At 42.1% G+C, this 18,866-nt stretch overlaps 1 protein-coding gene across 1 annotated transcript; it reads right to left on the bottom strand.

Moving 5' to 3' along the window:
- Window positions 1–1,191: 1,191 nt before the first annotated feature.
- On the bottom strand, window positions 1,192–4,359 carry TLR7 (toll like receptor 7). Its single transcript, XM_054581177.1, has one exon. The coding sequence runs from the start codon at window positions 4,327–4,329 to the stop codon at window positions 1,192–1,194; it is 3,138 nt and encodes a 1,045-aa protein (XP_054437152.1). The 5' UTR covers window positions 4,330–4,359.
- Window positions 4,360–18,866: the final 14,507 nt, after the last annotated feature.

Here is an 18,866-nt window from a genome sequence, read left to right as displayed (position 1 = left end):
TACTTATAAATATACAGTATTAGTTCACAAAGCCGTTTGAAAGATCATTGGATGAGGCGATTTTACTTTGGACAAAGTGCTTTGCAATACAGATAAAAATATTTGTCTTAGTCAGCTCAGACTGCTATAATAATACAGCACAGACTGGGTGGCTTAAACAACAAACATTTATTTCTTTCACTTCTGCGGGGTGGAAGTCCGGATCACAGTGTGTGTGTGGTCTGGCTCCGGTGAGTACCCTCTTCTGGACTGCAGGCTCTGTTGAGTACTCTTTGTATCCACACGTGAGAGGAAGACAGCGAGCTAGCTCTTTGGCTTCTTCTAAGAAAGGCACTCATCCCATCATGAAGACTCCACTTTCAGGACCTCATCACCTCCCAAAGGCCCCGACTCCAAACACCATCCCATTGAAGGTTAGGACTCCGACATATGAATTTTGGGGGGAGCAGACAAAAAAGTTCATACAATATTTAAGCAGGTACATTATTATCAAAGATAAAGAGCATCATTCTGTATGAAAGCAGATCACTTTAATTTTTTTTTCCCATTTGTAAATAGACTATGTCCAGCAATGGTAGAGAGGTTTCTCGTTATTTCCACACGGAACCCAGTAACAGGCCCAAGGGGGAAGAACGAGTGGTATTTCAACAGGCAGCAGCCTCCCGCCATGTACCAACAGTTGGTCTGCACAGAGTGGGCACTAGATGATACCGAAGTAATCAGCTGAGGAGTTAACTGGGTTTTTATTTCACTAACTCTGGTACATTTCAATGTCCTATAGACAGACCCCGAGCATTTCTTATCCTATTTATATACATACCAGTACTTCTTAAGGGTGGAAGTGTTGCTCTGAAGTTTGTGATTGTGTGTACATATCATAATCACAAGTACAAGGGAATCAGAGCCCAAACTGCTCGACTTGCCACCCTTCTCCCAACAAGATTTTATACTGGAGCAGAAGGGAGAGACTCAAGTGCCAAAGGAAGCACAGAGAGATAGGAAAGACAACTCAATGCATTACATGAATCCTGTTTTTCCGATTCCTTTGTCAGGTAGTGGGAAGTCTTTCTGAGGTTGGCAATCCCAAGTATTCGAGAACTTAAAACCACTCTTGGAGAGACACCTTGGAGAAAATCTAGGCAGCCAAGCCTCTCCTTCATGAGTTAGGCAGCCCCATTTTGCGAAGAAGAGCTAGACTGTCTCTTTGAACACCCGGCTGTAGGTCATGTGATTGTCTGTGGCCAGGGCATTTTTTAGACACTGCCAGAAGTATGGGTGAGCCTGTGGGTTTCTCGGCCACTCAAGGACAGAACTCCCACAGAGCCTCTTCCGGAGCTGGAGGAACTTGGACTTCTGAAGGGGCTTCTCAAGGAATATCAAGATAATTACATCCACTTTTTCATCTATGAGCCTCTGATGGGATAAGTAAAAGGCTATCTTAAAATTCTCAGTCTTCGCATATTTGTCTGTCATCACAAACACTGTCTTTTTGCTAAGCTGTATGCTCTGGGACAGGTTTTCCAGAACTGGCTGCCCTGGTAACCAGTCCCTTTCCTCGAGACATAAATTAAAATGTTTCTCTCTTGGGTCTTCCAGTTTGGCCACCAGCTCATCCAAAACCCACTCTGTCACTGCTGGGTCTTTAGTGTCATATACAATAAAAGCATCATAGCAAGAGTCTGGGGATATCAGATGTTGATACCCCTTTATTTTGGCCTTGCAGAAATGGTAACTATACCACACATCCCAGAAATAGAGGTGGCTTGCTGTCATAACCACCATTAGAAAGAGAGCTGCTGATATGGAGAGAGAGAACAGAATCAAGTTAGTCAGATCTAACTCACAGGTATACAGGTCCAGAGAAACTACACTTTGGCCCTTGTGTGCTCCTGGCCCCACACAAGTCACATCCGTAGCCAAGTTAGGAATAGTCACCTCGGTATTGTTAACCCACCAGACAAACCACACGGCATCACAGGTGCACAAAAAACGATTATGATGCAAAAGCAACATCTCCAGGTTGTTGAGGACATTTTCTGGAAAGCTAGTCTTTTGGATCACCTGGATTTTATTTGAGCTGAGGTCCAGGTATCGCAACTGGAAAGCACCTTGTAGAAAATACTTTGTCAGATACCTAATTTGATTATTGTGAAGAATGAGTTTCTTGAGGCTGCTGGAACAGTTGGATAATTTATCCGGGAGACTTTTCAGCTGGTTGTAGCTGAGGTCCAAAGTTTCTAGATGCTTCAGATACAGGAGATTTTCCCAACAGAAATGTGTGAACCTATTTTTGACCAAGACAAGAGTCTTTAGATATAGAGGCATACCATGAAAAACTCCAGTAGGCATGAAACTAAGGGAGTTTGCAGAGATGTCTAATTCCTGTAAGTTGGTCAGATACTTGAAGAAATTGAAGTATCTGTCATCGCCATCTCTCCATAAGACATCTAAATGATTTCCTCTGAATTCCAGAGTTATGAGAGATTCGCTCTCCATGGTCCTGCTGGTGGAGGTAGAGATGTCGTTGTCGTTCATCATCAGTTTCTTGAGAAACCTGAGGTTCTTGGTAAAGTTTAGCATATGAGTAATTCCTTCTGATTGAAAATAATGGCTGTTACTACTTATATCTAGAACTTCCAGTTTGTGTAGCCCCTCAAATGCTGTGGAATAGAGTAAATCAAGCCGGTTGTTAGAGAAGTCCAGATATTTCAACTCCTCTAAAGGCTGAAATTCACTGCCATTAAGAGCTTGGCCAATACTATTTCCTGACAAGTTTAGGCATTTGAGGAAAGAAAGGTGCTGAAAATCAGAAGACCTGATAAAAAATATATTATTTTTACTTAGGTCCAATGTCTGCCCATAACTGTAACACTCTTCACTAAAATGCGAGAAAGAAGGGGTTTCTTTGTTTTTGAATCTGCAACTCCTTGCATACTCATCATATCTGAAATAATGTAAGGCTTCAAAGACCTGGAACCCATGAGCTCCTACAGAAGTTCTGGTGTTAGAACATGAGCCAACTTCACTTGGATCTCCCGAAGGTGATATTTTATTCACTGAAAGATCTATCACTTTCAATGTTTTAAATTGTTCAAATATGCTGAGGTTAGCAATTTTGATAAAGTTAGTGCCAAGATCAAGAACTTCAAGTTTGGGGAGAGAAAGTAATGGGGAGAGGTTAAAGAATTCCAGCTCCTTAAAGACGTATCCTTTGATCCGCAAAACTTTCAGGTTTTTCAGTGAAGAAAATGCATCTGATAGTTTCATATATTCACGATAGACCTGAAGTTCATAATTGAAAGACAGATCCAATTGGACAAGGTTGTGAAGATAATAAAGAAATTTGGCATCCGCAATTTCTTTAGCCAAGAAGTTTTGGGAAAGATCGAGTTCTTTAAGTTTGTTAAGGTTTCTAAACCATTCTTGGGGCACAGATTGAAGAGAGTTACTGTGTAGACGTAAAATTTGTAATTCTGTCAATGCATCAAAAGCATTTATATGGATCTGTAGGGCAGAATTATTTTCACAGGGCGTACAAGGAAATGGGACATTATAACAGCGAGGGCAGTTTCCACTTAGATCAAGAACTTGCAGTTGATTAAGGTCATTAAAATCATCTTCTCGGATTTGTGCAATCATGTTGTTGTAAAGATAGAGTTCTGTTAGAGTAGGGGGCAAAATAGTGGGAACGGCTGTAATATTATTATCTTTTAGGGAGAGCAATTTTAGATTCAGCAGTTTTCGGAAAGCATCTTTTTCGATGTAAAACGAAACATTACAGGGATTACGATAATAACAGTTTTGGCCCAGGTAGAGTTTTTCTATGTTGGTCAATTCTGTTAGATTATTTGTGTTGATAGAGAAGATGTGGTTAGCCTCAAGGCTCAGCAGCTGTAAGCTGGGAGGAAGATCCTGTGGTATTTCTAGAAGCTGGTTTCCATCCAGGTAAAGGGATTTTAAATAAGTGAGTCTAGAGAAGCTTCCGGGTTTAATCTGCAGGCTTTTGTTGCAAATGTTGTCTTTTGGCCCCAGTCGAATAGGTACACAGTTGCACCTGAAATCGATCTCTACCAGCCGGTCGAGCTGGCGGAAGGAGGCTGGAGAGATGTCTGGTATGTGGTTGATGGTCAGGGTGAGGTTAGTGGTGTTGGTGGGAATACCTCCAGGAATCTCTGTCAGATGCTTGTCTGTGCAGTCTACAATCACTTGGGTGTTTGGATCATTCTGACTGACGTCACAGGGCAGAGTTTTAGGAAACCATCTAGCCCCAAGTTTGGAAATTAGGATCATGTTAAGAAGGAGAAGCAATGGCCTCTTCGATGTCCACATTGGAAACACCTAAAAGTTTAAGAAAGAACAAATCACCATTCTAAAATATAACAAGAATCAGAATTAAAAATCCCCACTTGCTACCTCTTTTTTGCTACATTTTAAAATAAAAAACTCAGCTATTTTCTCAATTGTCTAAACAGCACCCTTCACCCATGACTGCATTTGTCAGTCACTGAGGTTAATTATAATTTAGCTGCATATTTAGCTTTTAGATCCTTAACTTTTCAGTTACATAGCTTTTAAGGCAGTAGAAGGAGCCTATTCATCGTTATCTAAATGCTGTCAAGGTCTGAAACTTGATGGGTGAAGGAATGTTAAAATACAAATATACCTGGGAAGAAAAACACATTAAGACTTTACTACGATTAATGTTTGCTGGCTAAACCTGCTCTGATACACATTACAAGAGTCTTTCACAATATTTGAGCCTCTTAATATTTTAAGTAGAGAAACAAAGGAGATCCATTAGGCTCGTTTTACAGATTAAGACACACATAGCTCAGTGACATTAGCTGATTTGCCCAAGGTCACTCAACTGCTGCCATTTTGGCACTGCCAGTCTATACACTGGCTTTCCTCTTGGATTTTTTGGGAAATCATCTGCAAGGGGATTCTGGGATGAACATTGTCCTTACACATTGAGTTTACATTACATAAATTTGGAAAGGAGTAGAAAGTCAGGGCACTGCCTGCATGATCCCTAACTGGTCAAACAGGATCGAGACTTATGCAAGTCAAAGCAGGGAAAGCTGTTAATAATTATGCCAGCTCTGACGAGCTTGGCTCAGTGGGTTGGGCGTAGTCCCTGAGAGTGAAAGGTTGCCGGTTCGAATCCCAGTCAGGGTACATGCCTGGGTTGCAGGTTTGGTCCCCTGTCAGGGAGCATACAAGAGGCAACTATTCAATGTTTCCCTCACATCGATGTTTCTCTCCCTCTCTTCCTTCCTCCCTTCCCTTCTCTTTAAAAATAAATAAATAAAATCTTTAAAAAAGTAATTATGCCAAAACTATAAGCATAAACCGTTACTCTCTCAGGAAAACTGGCACATATGGGAACCTACTAGCTTCAATGGTGACTCTTGGGCATTCAGGTTTAACACGAGAGACACTTGGACCTTGGGGAGAAAGACCTTAAAAAGAAATATGGGAAGCACCGAAGAACTTTACTAGTCACCATAGTACTTTGAAGTTGCCCTGCCTTAGAGGGTGGTTGAACCATGAACTTGCTCTCAAGTTTTACGATTTCTATCAATATTCTACTCCAGAACACGAGTTTTAGTTTAACTGGTGCTTATCTGGGGAATGATCCAGCCTGTGTTTCTACACCAGATTTCTTGTTCAACTAATGTTTTGTTCTCCTGATTAACTGAATCAAACAATCATCTTGATATCTCGTCAACTGAACGCCTACTTCCCCTCATTCCTCTAATAGGAGGTAAATCGGTGAAATTTCCCTCAGCTTTCTTTTTCTCTAGTGCAACATGGTTCGGAAGGATCTCACAGAGCTTCTTCGCGCATCCTTGCATGCCTGAAGTTTGTTGGAATTAGAGGTACAATGCTGTGTGTTTTTTTATCTTTCACCACCCTGTCTCTTCCTCCCCATCATAAAAACCATTCACTGAGTCCAGTTGACCTTCTCTGTCACTCTTTTTTGAAGTATATTTTACTGGTTATGCTATTACAGTTGTCCCAATTTTTCTCCCTTTGTCCCCCTCTGCCTGGTACCCCCCTTGCTTCCTGCAGTCCCCCCTACCTTAGTTCCTGTCCATGGGTCATGTGTGTAAGGTCTTTGGATTCTCCCTTCCTACACTATTCTTAACACCACCCCCCACCCCATCTATTTTGTTCCTACCAATTATGCTTCTTAGTTTCTATACCTTTTCCTCCATTCTCCCCCTTCCCTCTCCCAGCTGATAACCCTCCAAATGATCTCCATACCTATGATTCTGTTCCTGTTTTGATTGTCTGCTGAGTTTGTTGTTGTTTTTTAGATTCAGTTGTTGATATTTGTGAGTTTGTTGTCATTTGAACGTTCATAGTTTTGGTCTTCTTTTTCTTAAATAAGTCCCTTTAACATTTCATGTAATAATGGCTCAGTGATGATGAACTCCTTTAACTTGACCTTATCTGGGAAGCACTTTACCTGCCCTTCCATTCTAAATGACAGCTTTGCTGGATAGAGTCGTCTTGGATCTAGGTCCTTGCTTTTCATCTCTTTGAATACTTCTTGCCTGCAAAGTTTCTTTTGAGAAATCAGCTGATAGTCTTATGGGAACTCCTTTAGAGGCAACTCTCTGCCTTTCCCTTGCTGCTTTTAAGGTTCTCTCTTCATCTTTAATCTTTGGCATTTTAATTATGATGTGTCTTGGTGTATTACTCTTTGGGTCCAACTTGTTTAGGATTATCTGTGCTTCCTTTCTTCACCAAATGAGGGAAATTTTCTTTCATTATTTTTTCAAATATGTTTTCAATTTCTTGCTCTTCCTCTTCTTCTGGCACCCCTATGATTCCAATGTTGGTACATTTAAAGTTGTCCCAGAGGTTCCTAAGCCTCTCCTTGTTTTGTACTGTTTTTCTTTTTGAACTCTTGTTTCTTTTTTCTGTCCTGGTTGAATATTTATTTCTTCCTTTTGTTCCAAATTGTTGATTTGAATCCCAGCTTCCTTCCCTTTACAGTTGGTCCCTGTATATTTTTCTTGATTTCACTTTGTGTAACCTTCATTTATTCCTTTATTTTTTTGCTGTACTCAATGAGTTCTCTGAGCATACTGATCACCAGTGTTTTGAATTCTGCCCCTGATCAGTTGGCTATCTCCATTTCGTTTAGTTCTTTTTCTGGGGTTTTGTTCTGTTATTTCATTTGGGCCATATTTCTTTGCTTCCTCCATTTGGCAGCCTCCTTGTGTTTGTTTTTGTGTATTAGGTAGTGCTGCGTTCACTCCCTGTCTTAGTAGCAAGGCCTATGTAGCAAAGGCACCTGTCTGGATGAATGTGGCTTCTTTAAATCCTTGGTTGTCAGACTTCCATATAGCTCAATTTTCTGACGGTTCTGGGTGTTATTTGTTTTTGAGATCTAGTAGTAGTTTTTTCCTTGGTTGCACAAAGAGGTGAAGCATGTCTACCTATACCTCCGTCTTGACCAGGAGTCTTCACTGTCATTCTTGACATCCTCCTTGCTTTGTTTTGTCATTTTAACTTCCACAATTTCAGCTGAAATGATTTCCTCTTTGGTCCACTCCAAAACCTCATCCTTGTCTGCAGGCTCTCACTCTTCCAATCTACCCCATACGTTGAACTTTCTAAACATTAATCAGATTTCATTGTCCTCAAATCTTTAGTATGGTTTTCTTTTTTTTTTACAAAATGAGCCCTACCTTTTTATTATGGCATCCAAATTCTTTCATAACTTTCTCCCTAACAATTTGTCTAGTCTTACCTGATATAACCTCTCTATCAGCTCCTCTAATCACTATATCCAAGCCGAGCTTGGTGTCCCTTGGCTCACAGATGCCCTCCACCTGAAATACTCTTCCCTGCCATTTCCACTCATCCGAATTCTAGTTATCCTTTAAGACTATACTTCTAAACCTGGAGCTGTCAAATCCTTGGGAAGATATTGCAATCAGCCAGCGGGTACAAGAAGCCCTTAGATAAGTATGGTATATATTCCTTGAGCATCAATCTTACTCAAATATTTAGGAAAAATGTTCACCACTGAGGGAGGAAGGGTCAAGTCAAGAAGGGGGAAGGGCTGTAGAAGGGGGAAAGGAAAGAAGTAAAGTAAGCTATTTGTATGGTCCCTGATAGTAAGATCCCACACCAGCCATGCTTCTATCAGAAGAAATAATATGTTCATGAACTCCACCATCAGAAGGCAATAAATAATGCTTCTATGAGTGATATTCAGGATCAGGCATGTGAGGTATTATCAAAATGGATTAAAACCAACAACAACAACAACAACATATGATGGACCAGATGCCCTCTTCCGATCCCATTCCCACAAACATAGATGACGCCCTGGGAAGAAGTGGGAGGATCCCTGAATTAATGGAATTACAAATATGAAGTGATTGAGACAATGATCATCAAACTGAGTTTGTCAGGATATGCCTCGTTGAAGTATTTTTTGTGATCAGCAGAAATGGAGGCTCTAAGATGAAGAAAGTTGAGTTATGGTAAAAAGAAATATAACAGTGGTGCTGGTACACGTCTAACAAATGGCTTTCTTTCTCCCCAACCCCCAGTCTCTGATTTGTTAATATACCTGAGACAAAGACTGTGGCATTTTTAGCCTCTATACACAGACACATTATAAAGTAGACTGGAAAATTAGAGTGTTTTTTCTCCCTTGTGTCTACACTTTTTCTGGCACCTGTCCATTTTTCTCCTAGTCTACTACCATCTCCCTTCTCCAGTTAGCCATTAGCTCTCATGTGGACTACCCCACTAGACTCTAAACTGGTCTGTCTCCCTGTTTCCCCTTCTCTACAATTCATTCATCAAATAGCATCAGAGCATTCTTTATAAACATGAATCAGATCAACTACAATGAATTCCTATTACACCGGGAATGAAATTCAGAGTCTTTACTGTTGCTTAGGTCATGAATGTCTTGAGTCCAGCCTACCTCTCTGCCCTAGAACTATCTTTGCCCTTCTCTGACCACACACCAGACATCTGACCTGTTTTCTGTTCTGCATTTAAGACAGTCTTGGCACTTGCTGTTTCCTCTTCCTGAAATGATTATCATCTTCCTCTTCCCACAGCCAGGCCATTCTCATCTTTTAGGTGTCTGCTTCAGTGACACATCCTTGGAGAGGCTTTCTTTGGCCAAATTATCAAAATTCCCCCTTCCCATGTAATAATAGTGACAACGACAGTAACATTTGTTAACTTACATAGTACTTACTCTATGCTGGGCATCATTTTCAGTACTTTACATATGTAAACTCATTTAACTGTCATAATAACCACATGAGGCGGTACTAAAGGTCCTCAATCCTTATCCTGAAACTTTGGGGCTAAAAGTGTTTTGGAATTCAGAATTTTTCAGATTTTAAAAAGTAATATGATGCATATACCCCATATTATGTAATACCCGTTCTGGGGCCTGGGACAGCATTCCCTAATCAAACCCTCAACAATTGGTTCAGTGAAACACAGGGTTGCCGCTGTAAGTGGGATTAAAGAAAAAAGGATGTCCTGGCTGCTGTGGCTCAGGGGATGGAGCGCTGGCCTGCGAACTGAAAGGTCAGTAATTCAATACCCAGTAAGGGCACATGCCTCGGTTGAGGGCCACATCCCCAGTTAGGGAAGTGCGAGAGGCAACTGATCAATGTGTACATCGATGTTTCTCTCCCTCTCTTTCTCCCTCCCTTCCCTCTCTCTAAGAGTAAATAAATAAAATCTTTAAAAAGAAAAAAAGGAACAACTAGCTCATTCAGTTCGGCTCAAGATTCACCTTTGAATAAGTTCAGATCATGTCATGTTTGCCATCAACTGAGTTAGGACACAGCTTTCAGTTTGGGGATTTTGGAATCTCAGGCTTCCATCATTATTTCTGTTTTCCAGACGAGCCAACTGTACTTGACTTCCCTGCTCGATTTCCTGCATAGCCTTTAGCACAACCAGAAATTAACGTGTTGATAATTTGTGTGCTCATGATTTCTGTGCTTATTTGTTTAATGTTCATTCTGCTTGAGAAAATAAGCTTCGAAGAGAGCAGGGTTCTGCATATCTTGGTATGTAACAATACTTGGCAATTAATTAATACTCCACTTTGTGTGCTCAAGGCATGAATAAGTAAATAGTGAAATAAAGCAAAACATTTAAAAGAAAGTTCCCCTTGAAGTGGGTTCCTTCAGGCTGCACCCCCAGACTCCTCAAGGTCATGTTCTACTTCTTCTATTTGCCCCGGGATTCCTCGGAGGAGAGATTTAAGAAGGTTTGCTTTTATATTGCCTAGTTTAAACTTGTCTTCTTCGAGAAGATTTCTGGGATCTACCTAGACAGCAAGAACGGCACCTCCCCATCTCCTGTTGCACTGATCACACGCGAGCTTGGGGAAAGAACTCTGGACTGAGGGCTGGAAGAAAAACAGGATCCTAGTCCTTGCTCATAAGTTCACTACCTTTATATCCTTCTGAGGCAGATTCCGTGCTCAGGAGAAGACCCTCCTTCCCAAGAAAGTAACAGACACAGAAACAACAATATGAGATATATCAAGCACCCAGACAACCTTCCTGCACCAAGACAACGGACAAAGACCAGAAAGTTCCCCAGCAATTGTACCAAGTATCTGTGAGAAAGAAGTTATTTGGGAAAAATCAGAATTCTTATTCTTTCATTTGACAAATACTTATTTGAATACATACTAGGGGCAGCAGACGCAGTGTCTGCTCTTAAAAAGCTCAAATTCTAGTGGAGGAGAGATAACATGTATAGATTTAAAATACAATGTGGCAAGCTCCTTAATTCTTTCCAGACCAGATGCCAATACCTATATGCATGTAGCTTAACTGTATGTTGTTCTTATTCAATGGGGTAATTTTCTAATACTTCCAATTAATTCTTTTTATTTTCCTCATAGAGTTCAGAGATTGTTATATATCCCCCAATATCTTTTCCTCCATTTTCTCATCTCTTAGTGACAGAATCACCACTTGTAGCTGGGCACATGTCACTCTGAGAAAAGATTATATTTCCCAGACTCCTTTGTAGCTCAGCATGGCTGTGAGACTAAGTTATAGCCAATGTGTAATGAGAGGAGGTGACATGCACAATTTCTGGGGCATGTCCTTAAACAGGGGGTCTGTTCCCCTTCCTCCTGTCTATTTCCATGTAGCTACTTAGAATATGGATGTTGTGGCCAGCCAAAATGCAAATGAGGGAAATCTACTAGGGATGATAGAGTAACAAGGTAGGTGATTCAGAGTATCTGGGTCCTCACATGACCTCATAGAGCAAAGCAGAAACAATGGCTCTGAACCGCTGACTTCCAGGAGTTTATAAGAAATCATAAAATTATTATGCTAAGCCAGTGTTAGTTGGATTTTCTCTGTCATTTTCTCTATCTATTTTTATTGGAAATTCTATTTCCATTGGATTTAAATGCAAACCCCATTTTAGCCGGCGTAGAATTTAGAACTGGGAAATCAACTGACACCAGGAGAGAACATCACATATGTGACATTGATGTTGCCAGTCTATGGGCAAGAAAGGGTCAGATAGCGGAGACTGGAAAGCTGGGGACCCTGTCATGCCATCTGAAGACACTTGACCCCTACCATCTACCCCTTCTTGGAAGGCAGAACACCTGCCATCTATGACTTTGGTTTTTCCAGTTACATTTAAATATAATTGACATATAGCATTGTATTAGTTTAAGGTGTATAACATAATGATTTGAGCAATGATTACCATAGTAACTCCATTTGATATCTCTCACATCAGGTAGTTACAATTTTTTTTTCTGGTGATGGGAACTTTTGAGATCTACTCCCTAAGCAACTACAGCCGCCATGCTATCCATTACATTCCTATAATGCCAACCGTGACTTCACTCTTAGGGGAAATGGTTTGACAACATGGTTGCCCCTCGAATAACATAGATTTGAAATGCACGGTTCCACTTCCATGTGGATTTTTTTCAATAACAAAAGAGTTGGCCCTCCATGTCCCCCGGTCTCACATCTGAGGATTCAACCAACTGCAGGTCAAAAAGCAGAATTTTCAGTCTGCGGATAAGAAACCACATAAACAGAGGGTCAACTGTAGCTACACATGGATTTTCAACTGGACATGGGGTGGGTGCACATAAGCCTGCATTGTTCAAGTGTCAACTGTATTCATAATGACGACGCAGGCTGATAGCTTCTCTCCGTGTTTAGCAGTCTCATAAGAGAAATTAACTAAGGCTGCCATCAGCCAGTTCGGAGGCAGAGATGGAAGAAAATGTAGCTTTGCCAAGTGAGGTTTTCTCTGCCTGCAGTCTGAACTGCCTAAAGTTGAGTACGCTCCTTAATTTGGGGCCTTGCAGGGTTGAAAAAGGCAACTGCTTTACCTGAAACTATAGGAGATGTAATGGGTGGAGTCAAAGTCACAGCCTTAAGATGACGTAAGCATATGGTCACATGCTCTTTTCAAGCACTTTCCATTAAGCATTTTTCTAGCAGACAATGAAAGCTAGCCCAGGACAAAGAATCTGACCAAGAGTGCTGCCTTTGCCTTGACTCATGCAGCCTTTGGGGGGTTGATTAAATTGAGAGAGAGGAACATTGACAGAATATAGAATCTTTAGACTTAAAGCTGTCTACTGCTCTTGTGTCTCATACGACAGCCACCAGTCACATGCCTATTTAAATGAACTAAAATTAAATGCAACTTTAACATTCATTTTCTTAGTTACACTAACCATGTTGTAAGTGGTCAGAAGCCACATGCGGCTGGAGGCTGCAGTATTCGGTCATGGGGATATGGGACACTTTGTATCATTGCAGAAAGTTCTATTGCAGAGCGTTGGCCTAGACTGAGGGTTAGCAAACTTTTTCTGTAAAGGGCTGCATAGTTAATATTTTAGGCAAAACTGAGGATATTGTGTGAATACTTAAATAACTTTTAGAATGTAGTGAATTAAAGTTATAAAAAAGCAACTCTCAGCTCACCAGTTGTACAAAAGCAGGTGGCTAGACAAATTCGGCCAAATTTGGCCTCAAATTTAGGCAAAATTGAGGATATTATGTGAGTACTTAAATAACTTTTGGAATGTAACTAATTAAAGTTACTAAAAAAAAAAAAAAAAAAAAAACCTCTCAGCTCACAAGCTGTACAAAAGCAGGTGGCTGGACCAATCTGGCCCACAGGCTATAGCGTGCAGACCCCTGGTCTAGCCAAAAATCTCAGGCTGCGTTCAACTTACCCATGGAACGAACGCTAGGCAAATTCAGTCTGAGACTGCCAAATATTCGAAAACATTCTATTACCTGCAAAACCTGTACGTCCCTTCACATGCCGCTAACTTCAACCAATAGCATTTGGCAAAGTATTCCATCCGCATCCCCATTCTAAGAGACAGGTTCATTTACAGTGAGGAAACTGACTCAGAGGCTGTAGAACTGGCCGGAGGTGAGACCCGGGCAATTCAGATACAGAATTGCACTCTCGGCTACTCTGCCATACTGCCTTTCCAGAAGTCTCCATGTAAGCTCCCCCATTTCTCCCTCTGGGTGGTGAAGACTCCTAGATCCGGAGCCTTGCTTGTCTTCACATGCACCCTGTCATTATAATGCCTGCCACATAGGGAGCGCACGACAAATGTTTGCCAAACAAATCAAGCCTTTGAACTCCCCTAAAATCCCATGGGAGACTCACATTGACTGGTCACAAATAGTAAAGTTTCTCCAAAGATCATGTTCTTGGCAAGGGGATGAGGAGAAAGCAGGAAGGCTTGGGGCCTCCAAAAGAAGGGTTGAAGCTGGAAAAGAGCTGCAGAAGCAGGGGTGTCCAACAAAGCCCGTGGGACATGGAGCTGCAGAAAGACAGCTACCCGATCGGCCTTCTCAGAACTATGTCCTTGAACCTGAAACCCCAGTGGGAGAGCAGAGCATGAGCTCATTTGTCCCTCCTGGGAACAGGCACAGCCAGAACGGGACTGTCCCTGTCTTGTGTTCCATAGTTGAGCCCCGGTCTAACGGGCCCTTGGATGCTATATGGCAAACCAGACGTCTCTTGGCTTTCTGCCAGCTGCACCGGGGAAGCCTGGGACTCAGAGATAAGAGCATATTTGCATTTCAGGATCCGTGGCAAAAGGAAATGAACTACAACGAGATGGTCCAGTTCTGATTATGCAGGTGAGGGAAGAAAACTGACTCAATAAACGGAGCTTTACTAAACTTGTTATTTAACGAGAAATAATACCTTTGAGGCTTCCTAACTGAAAAGATAGTCTTGAGAAGATGATGGAAAATTGGGAAATATTTCTTTCTTCCAATGGAAATTTTCTTAGGTGTGGAAATTTCCCCTTTCAAACCATTGGGAACTGCCTGCTTCAGACTGAAGCTGGGACCTTAGCATCAACCAACGTTATTTTTACATATAAGAGTTCATTTAGTATAGAGCCGGGTCTGTTTTGTCATGTGATACAAATAATCCACATTATTTTGTTTTGTTTGTTATGGGGGGGGGGCAACAATTGGCTAAAGACATCCATCTTTCAAGAATATGATGTGTAAAATAGCATAATACACCATGACATAGGCCGAGCTTTGGTAATGAATCATAGCTAATTACACATGCAAATCCACTGGGTACATTTGGATGCTCAATTAGTGAGCTAATTATGGTAAAAATGGGGATGTTTTATTTTGTATGCACAGGTGTTCTATTCTTTCACTAAATTACCTCGTTTTGTTAAAATGGAAAATGTAGAATTCACATTGAACACTCATCAGTCATTTATGTCTTCGTTTCTGTATAAGGGTTGCCTGTTATCGTGTCTTTACTATGTGCAAGGCGCTGAGGTAGACAGACTGCTTCTATTACATCGCTCAGCCCTGGCAGTGCAATTAGAGATCATATATTTCCATTTTACTGATGAGGAAGCAGAGATTGGAGGGGCAATTTCCAACCAGATTCAAACTCTTTTTTGGCCAATCATCCTCAGGTTGTCTCAGGTACAGCCAATGCACTTGGTATAATGCATGTCTGCATCTTGGTTCATTTCCCTTGCAGTAAAAGGATCCTTGGCATTGTAATGTTTTGATATTGTGTCAGAGTGTTTATAAGAAAGGTTTGCAAATATTAAAAAAGATATTTATGATTCGAGTGGGAAAAAGAGAAAGAGACTTTTTGGATGATATATTTTTTTGCGAATCACATCTGATGTCCAGCGATGCTACATTAGGATGGTTTATGAATTTGCAAATTTCAAGGCATGCTGAGCCTCCCCTTCATAACAAAGAATTACGTGCTCACGTAGTCATTCAACAAACATTCATTGGAATGTACTCTTTGCAAGGCGCTATGCTAGACAAAGTAGGGGAACCATGAGCAGTCAGACACCATTCCTGCCCAGTTAGGAACTCAATGTCTCCGCAGCTACATCTCAGTAGCTGTGTGTGTGTTCTGCTCACAGGGCTCCCTGCTGCCAGGGAAATTCATGGCGGGGGTGGGGGGTGGGGGACAAAATGTTGCAGGACAAGAGCTGGTCAGGCCTAAAGGTAATGTGCCTCTCTGCCCTTCAAATAATGGCCTGGATGTACAGCCCTTCGAAATGGCAAAACGTACCCCCTTGGATGCATCACTTCTGTGGTAGGACTGGAGGCTGTATTCCTAAATGAATTCTCCTGATTGGGGAGTCCTCTTCGATTTCTACCCCGACATCTGTGGTTGTGGAGCCACGATGACTAATAGGACAACACAGTCACCAAGAAGTTGCTAACTTTGGGCTTTGCAGATAGTATTTTTATCTTCAAGACTTGGCAAGTTTGTAACAGATGCACAGATGCAATCTGAGGGCGCAGAAGGACAGATGGCAACAGTGAGGAAGTGAGCTTAAGTGGCTTGCAACTTGCAATGAGTTAGAGGAAGCGCAGGATTAGTCTGACTTCTCATGTTTATTTTTTTTTTTCTGGGGGTTAGCAACGTCTGAACTAAAAGTCAGATCTGCCGTCTGATGTAGGGCTCCTGACTGAATTTTCCTAAACCTTGGCTTTCTCATCTGCAAACGGTGGGGGTTGAGCCAACTGCCCTCGATGCTCCTTCTCTATTATGGTTTATTCTACGGTTCCAAGGCTTGCCCTGGCTCCCCCTGAAACTTATCTGCCAGGGTCTGCCCCCCCGCTGGCATTCTCCCTAGCTGCCCAGAACCTCAAGCTGCCAATGTTTCAAAATGCTCTAAACACAACTTCCTTCTGCTCTGAACCTACTAAGGATTTCACAGAGCGGGGAAACAAGAAAAACCTAGTGCATCTTTTTATAATAATAAACATGACATGTCTCCAGATAAAACGATTTTATTAGTTTTATTCAGCTCTCTGAAATAGTAAAAATGGGAAGAACTGGATGATGATCCCTGAATTTGGGGAAATGGTTAAAAATGGGAAATCAGCAATATGGAACATACCTTTAAAAAAGACGGTAAAGCTGTAGGTATGGACATGGAAAGCTATGCAAGATACAGTATTAGGTTGTAAAAAATTAAAATCAAGTTTTGAAGGAGCATCACAATAGCACAAAGTAGAATCCCTTTATGATTCATACATACATATATGTGATTTGTATTAGCAGAGAAAAGTATGGAGAAACACATTAGAAACTTTTAACAGTGATTTCTATATCCTTCTCTATCTACTCTGAGTTGTTTTTTTTTTCAAAGAATATATATGTTTTTTTAAAAAAATTCTACAATTACAGAGGAAACACTGAAACCTCATCATAATAATTTAGAAAGATGAAAAATTCAACAAGTATTTATTAATACTTGCTGTGTGCCTGGTACCTGCTTCTAAGCGTTGGGTCGCATCAGTGAACTGAACAGACAAGATCCCTGCTCTTCTGGAGCTTATGTTCTCCAAATAATAAACTCAAATATATATTACTGCAATAAATTCTATCAGACGCTAGTTGATACGTGTTAAGGAAAAGGGAAAAGCAGGGCAAGGGGATCAGGAATGCGGGCCAGATGGGTTGTGACTATAAACAGGGCCCTCTGGGTGGGCATCATTGAGAAGCTGGCATCTGAGCAAAGATCTCAAGGAAAGGAGGAAGTGGGCCGCGCAGATCTATCCGGTGGAGAAGCATTGCAGGCAGCGGGAAGAGCCTAATGCAAAGGCTCCAAGGGGAACACCTGCTGGAACGTCCATGAACATGGCCACGAGGCCTGTGTGCTTTGAGCAGGGGGAGGAGAAGAGCGATAGGCGATAAAGCCAAAGACGGGGCGGGGGCAGCCCCGCGGCTGAGGATGCAGGGTCTTGTGAGCCATTTCAAGGATGGTGGCTTCCACTCAGAGTAGCGTGAGCATCCACTGCAACTTCTTGGAGCTGAAAAGCGATGTAGCCTGACCTAGATTTTAGAAGGATCCTGCTGGGTGCTGCGTTGAGAAGGAACGATGAGGGCCACGGGTGGAAGCCAGGAGACCAGTTAAGAGGCAATTACAGTAATTCAAGCAAAAGACCCAGCCGGCAGGGGTGGGAGTGGTGAGAACTTGCCAGCTCCTGAATATATTTTAAGGTGAAGCCAAATAAAATACGACCTCAAAGTTCTTGAAAAAATGTGAGGAGAGGGATTAGAGAGAGCAAACATTTCTGGGAAGTTTCCCGCAAAGGGGAACAAAGACACTGGCAGTAGTTCACAGGGCCAGGAGGGTCAAGCAAATTTATTTTCGGATGGGAGAGATAACAGCCCGTTGCTAATGCTGGTGAGAATGACATACTTCAGGTCATGAGAGCAAAATAATAATTCAAAAAACCCATTAATAATGGTGATGCCGAGGCCATAAGAGAGAAGGGGAAGAAGGCTGCGGCGAGGACCCCGAGGAAGGGAGCAGGAAGGAGACCCAGGGAGAAGCCTGAACCGAGGCAGGCTTCCGTGAGTGTTTGGATGAAGAGCAGAAGTAGCAGTGACGCTACAGGACCTCCAAGGTGAGGAAAGAAAAGGGAAGACGGTTTCCATCTCACCCAACATTTGTTCTCCCTCAATTTTCCCCTCAATTTCCCTCCCTCCACTTGCTTTGGAGGCCTGAGTCACCAGCCTTTTAGGAAGTCCAGTTCTGCCATAGCCACCATATTGGAAAGGCTACATGCAGACACCCGAGCAGCTCTGGCTGCTCCAGCTCACAGCCACTGAGTCTCCCAGCCCAGGCTGCAGACCTCAGAGAGTGAGTCTTCAGGCAAGTCCAGCCCCAGGCACTGGCTGCCACTGCTTGAGGGACCCAGGGCCAGAGCCACTTCACTAAGCCCAGTCAACCCCTGGACCCATGACACACAATAGTACCTGGTTGTTGTTGTTTAAAGTCAATGTGTTATGCAGTGATAGGTAACTGGACAGGAAGTCAGGGAGGATATATGGGTGAAGAAGTAGTAGGTCAAATAAGTTTTGAGTTTCCAAGGACAGGGAAACATGTGGAAGTTCTTTCCAATTGCTGCAATGCACCTGGCGAAGTAGGAAGCAAGGTTAGCAGCTAAGAGTGAGGAGACAGCAGGAGGTGCTGGGCGTTCCGGGAGAGGAGAGGGCGCAGGGGGCTCCTCCAGGTGTGCCAGGGCCGCCGGGTGGGGAAGTCGAGGGGACCACCAGGTTGCAACAAGAAACTCCCCCCAAGCCCCTCACCTTTCTACATTTAATTTGCGTTCTCTTGAACCAAGATCACCCCAATAAATGTAATACATTTAAATAATAATAATAAATAACAATTTGCATTCCCAGTCTTTCTCATATATTCTTTGCACAGCCGTTATCTGGTTAGATTAATTACTTTCTGCAAAATTCTTCACAAGTGAAGATTATCTTGAGATGTTTTACTCAATTAAGAGAGAATT

This window comes from Pteronotus mesoamericanus, unplaced genomic scaffold (genome assembly GCF_021234165.1).
Source record: "Pteronotus mesoamericanus isolate MK-2021 breed Mesoamerican mustached bat unplaced genomic scaffold, CSHL_Meso_final contig_65, whole genome shotgun sequence".
NCBI classification, from domain to species: domain Eukaryota; kingdom Metazoa; phylum Chordata; class Mammalia; order Chiroptera; family Mormoopidae; genus Pteronotus; species Pteronotus mesoamericanus.
The sequence above is the reverse complement of the archived record's forward strand: the minus strand, read 5'-3'. Positions and strand labels throughout refer to the sequence as shown.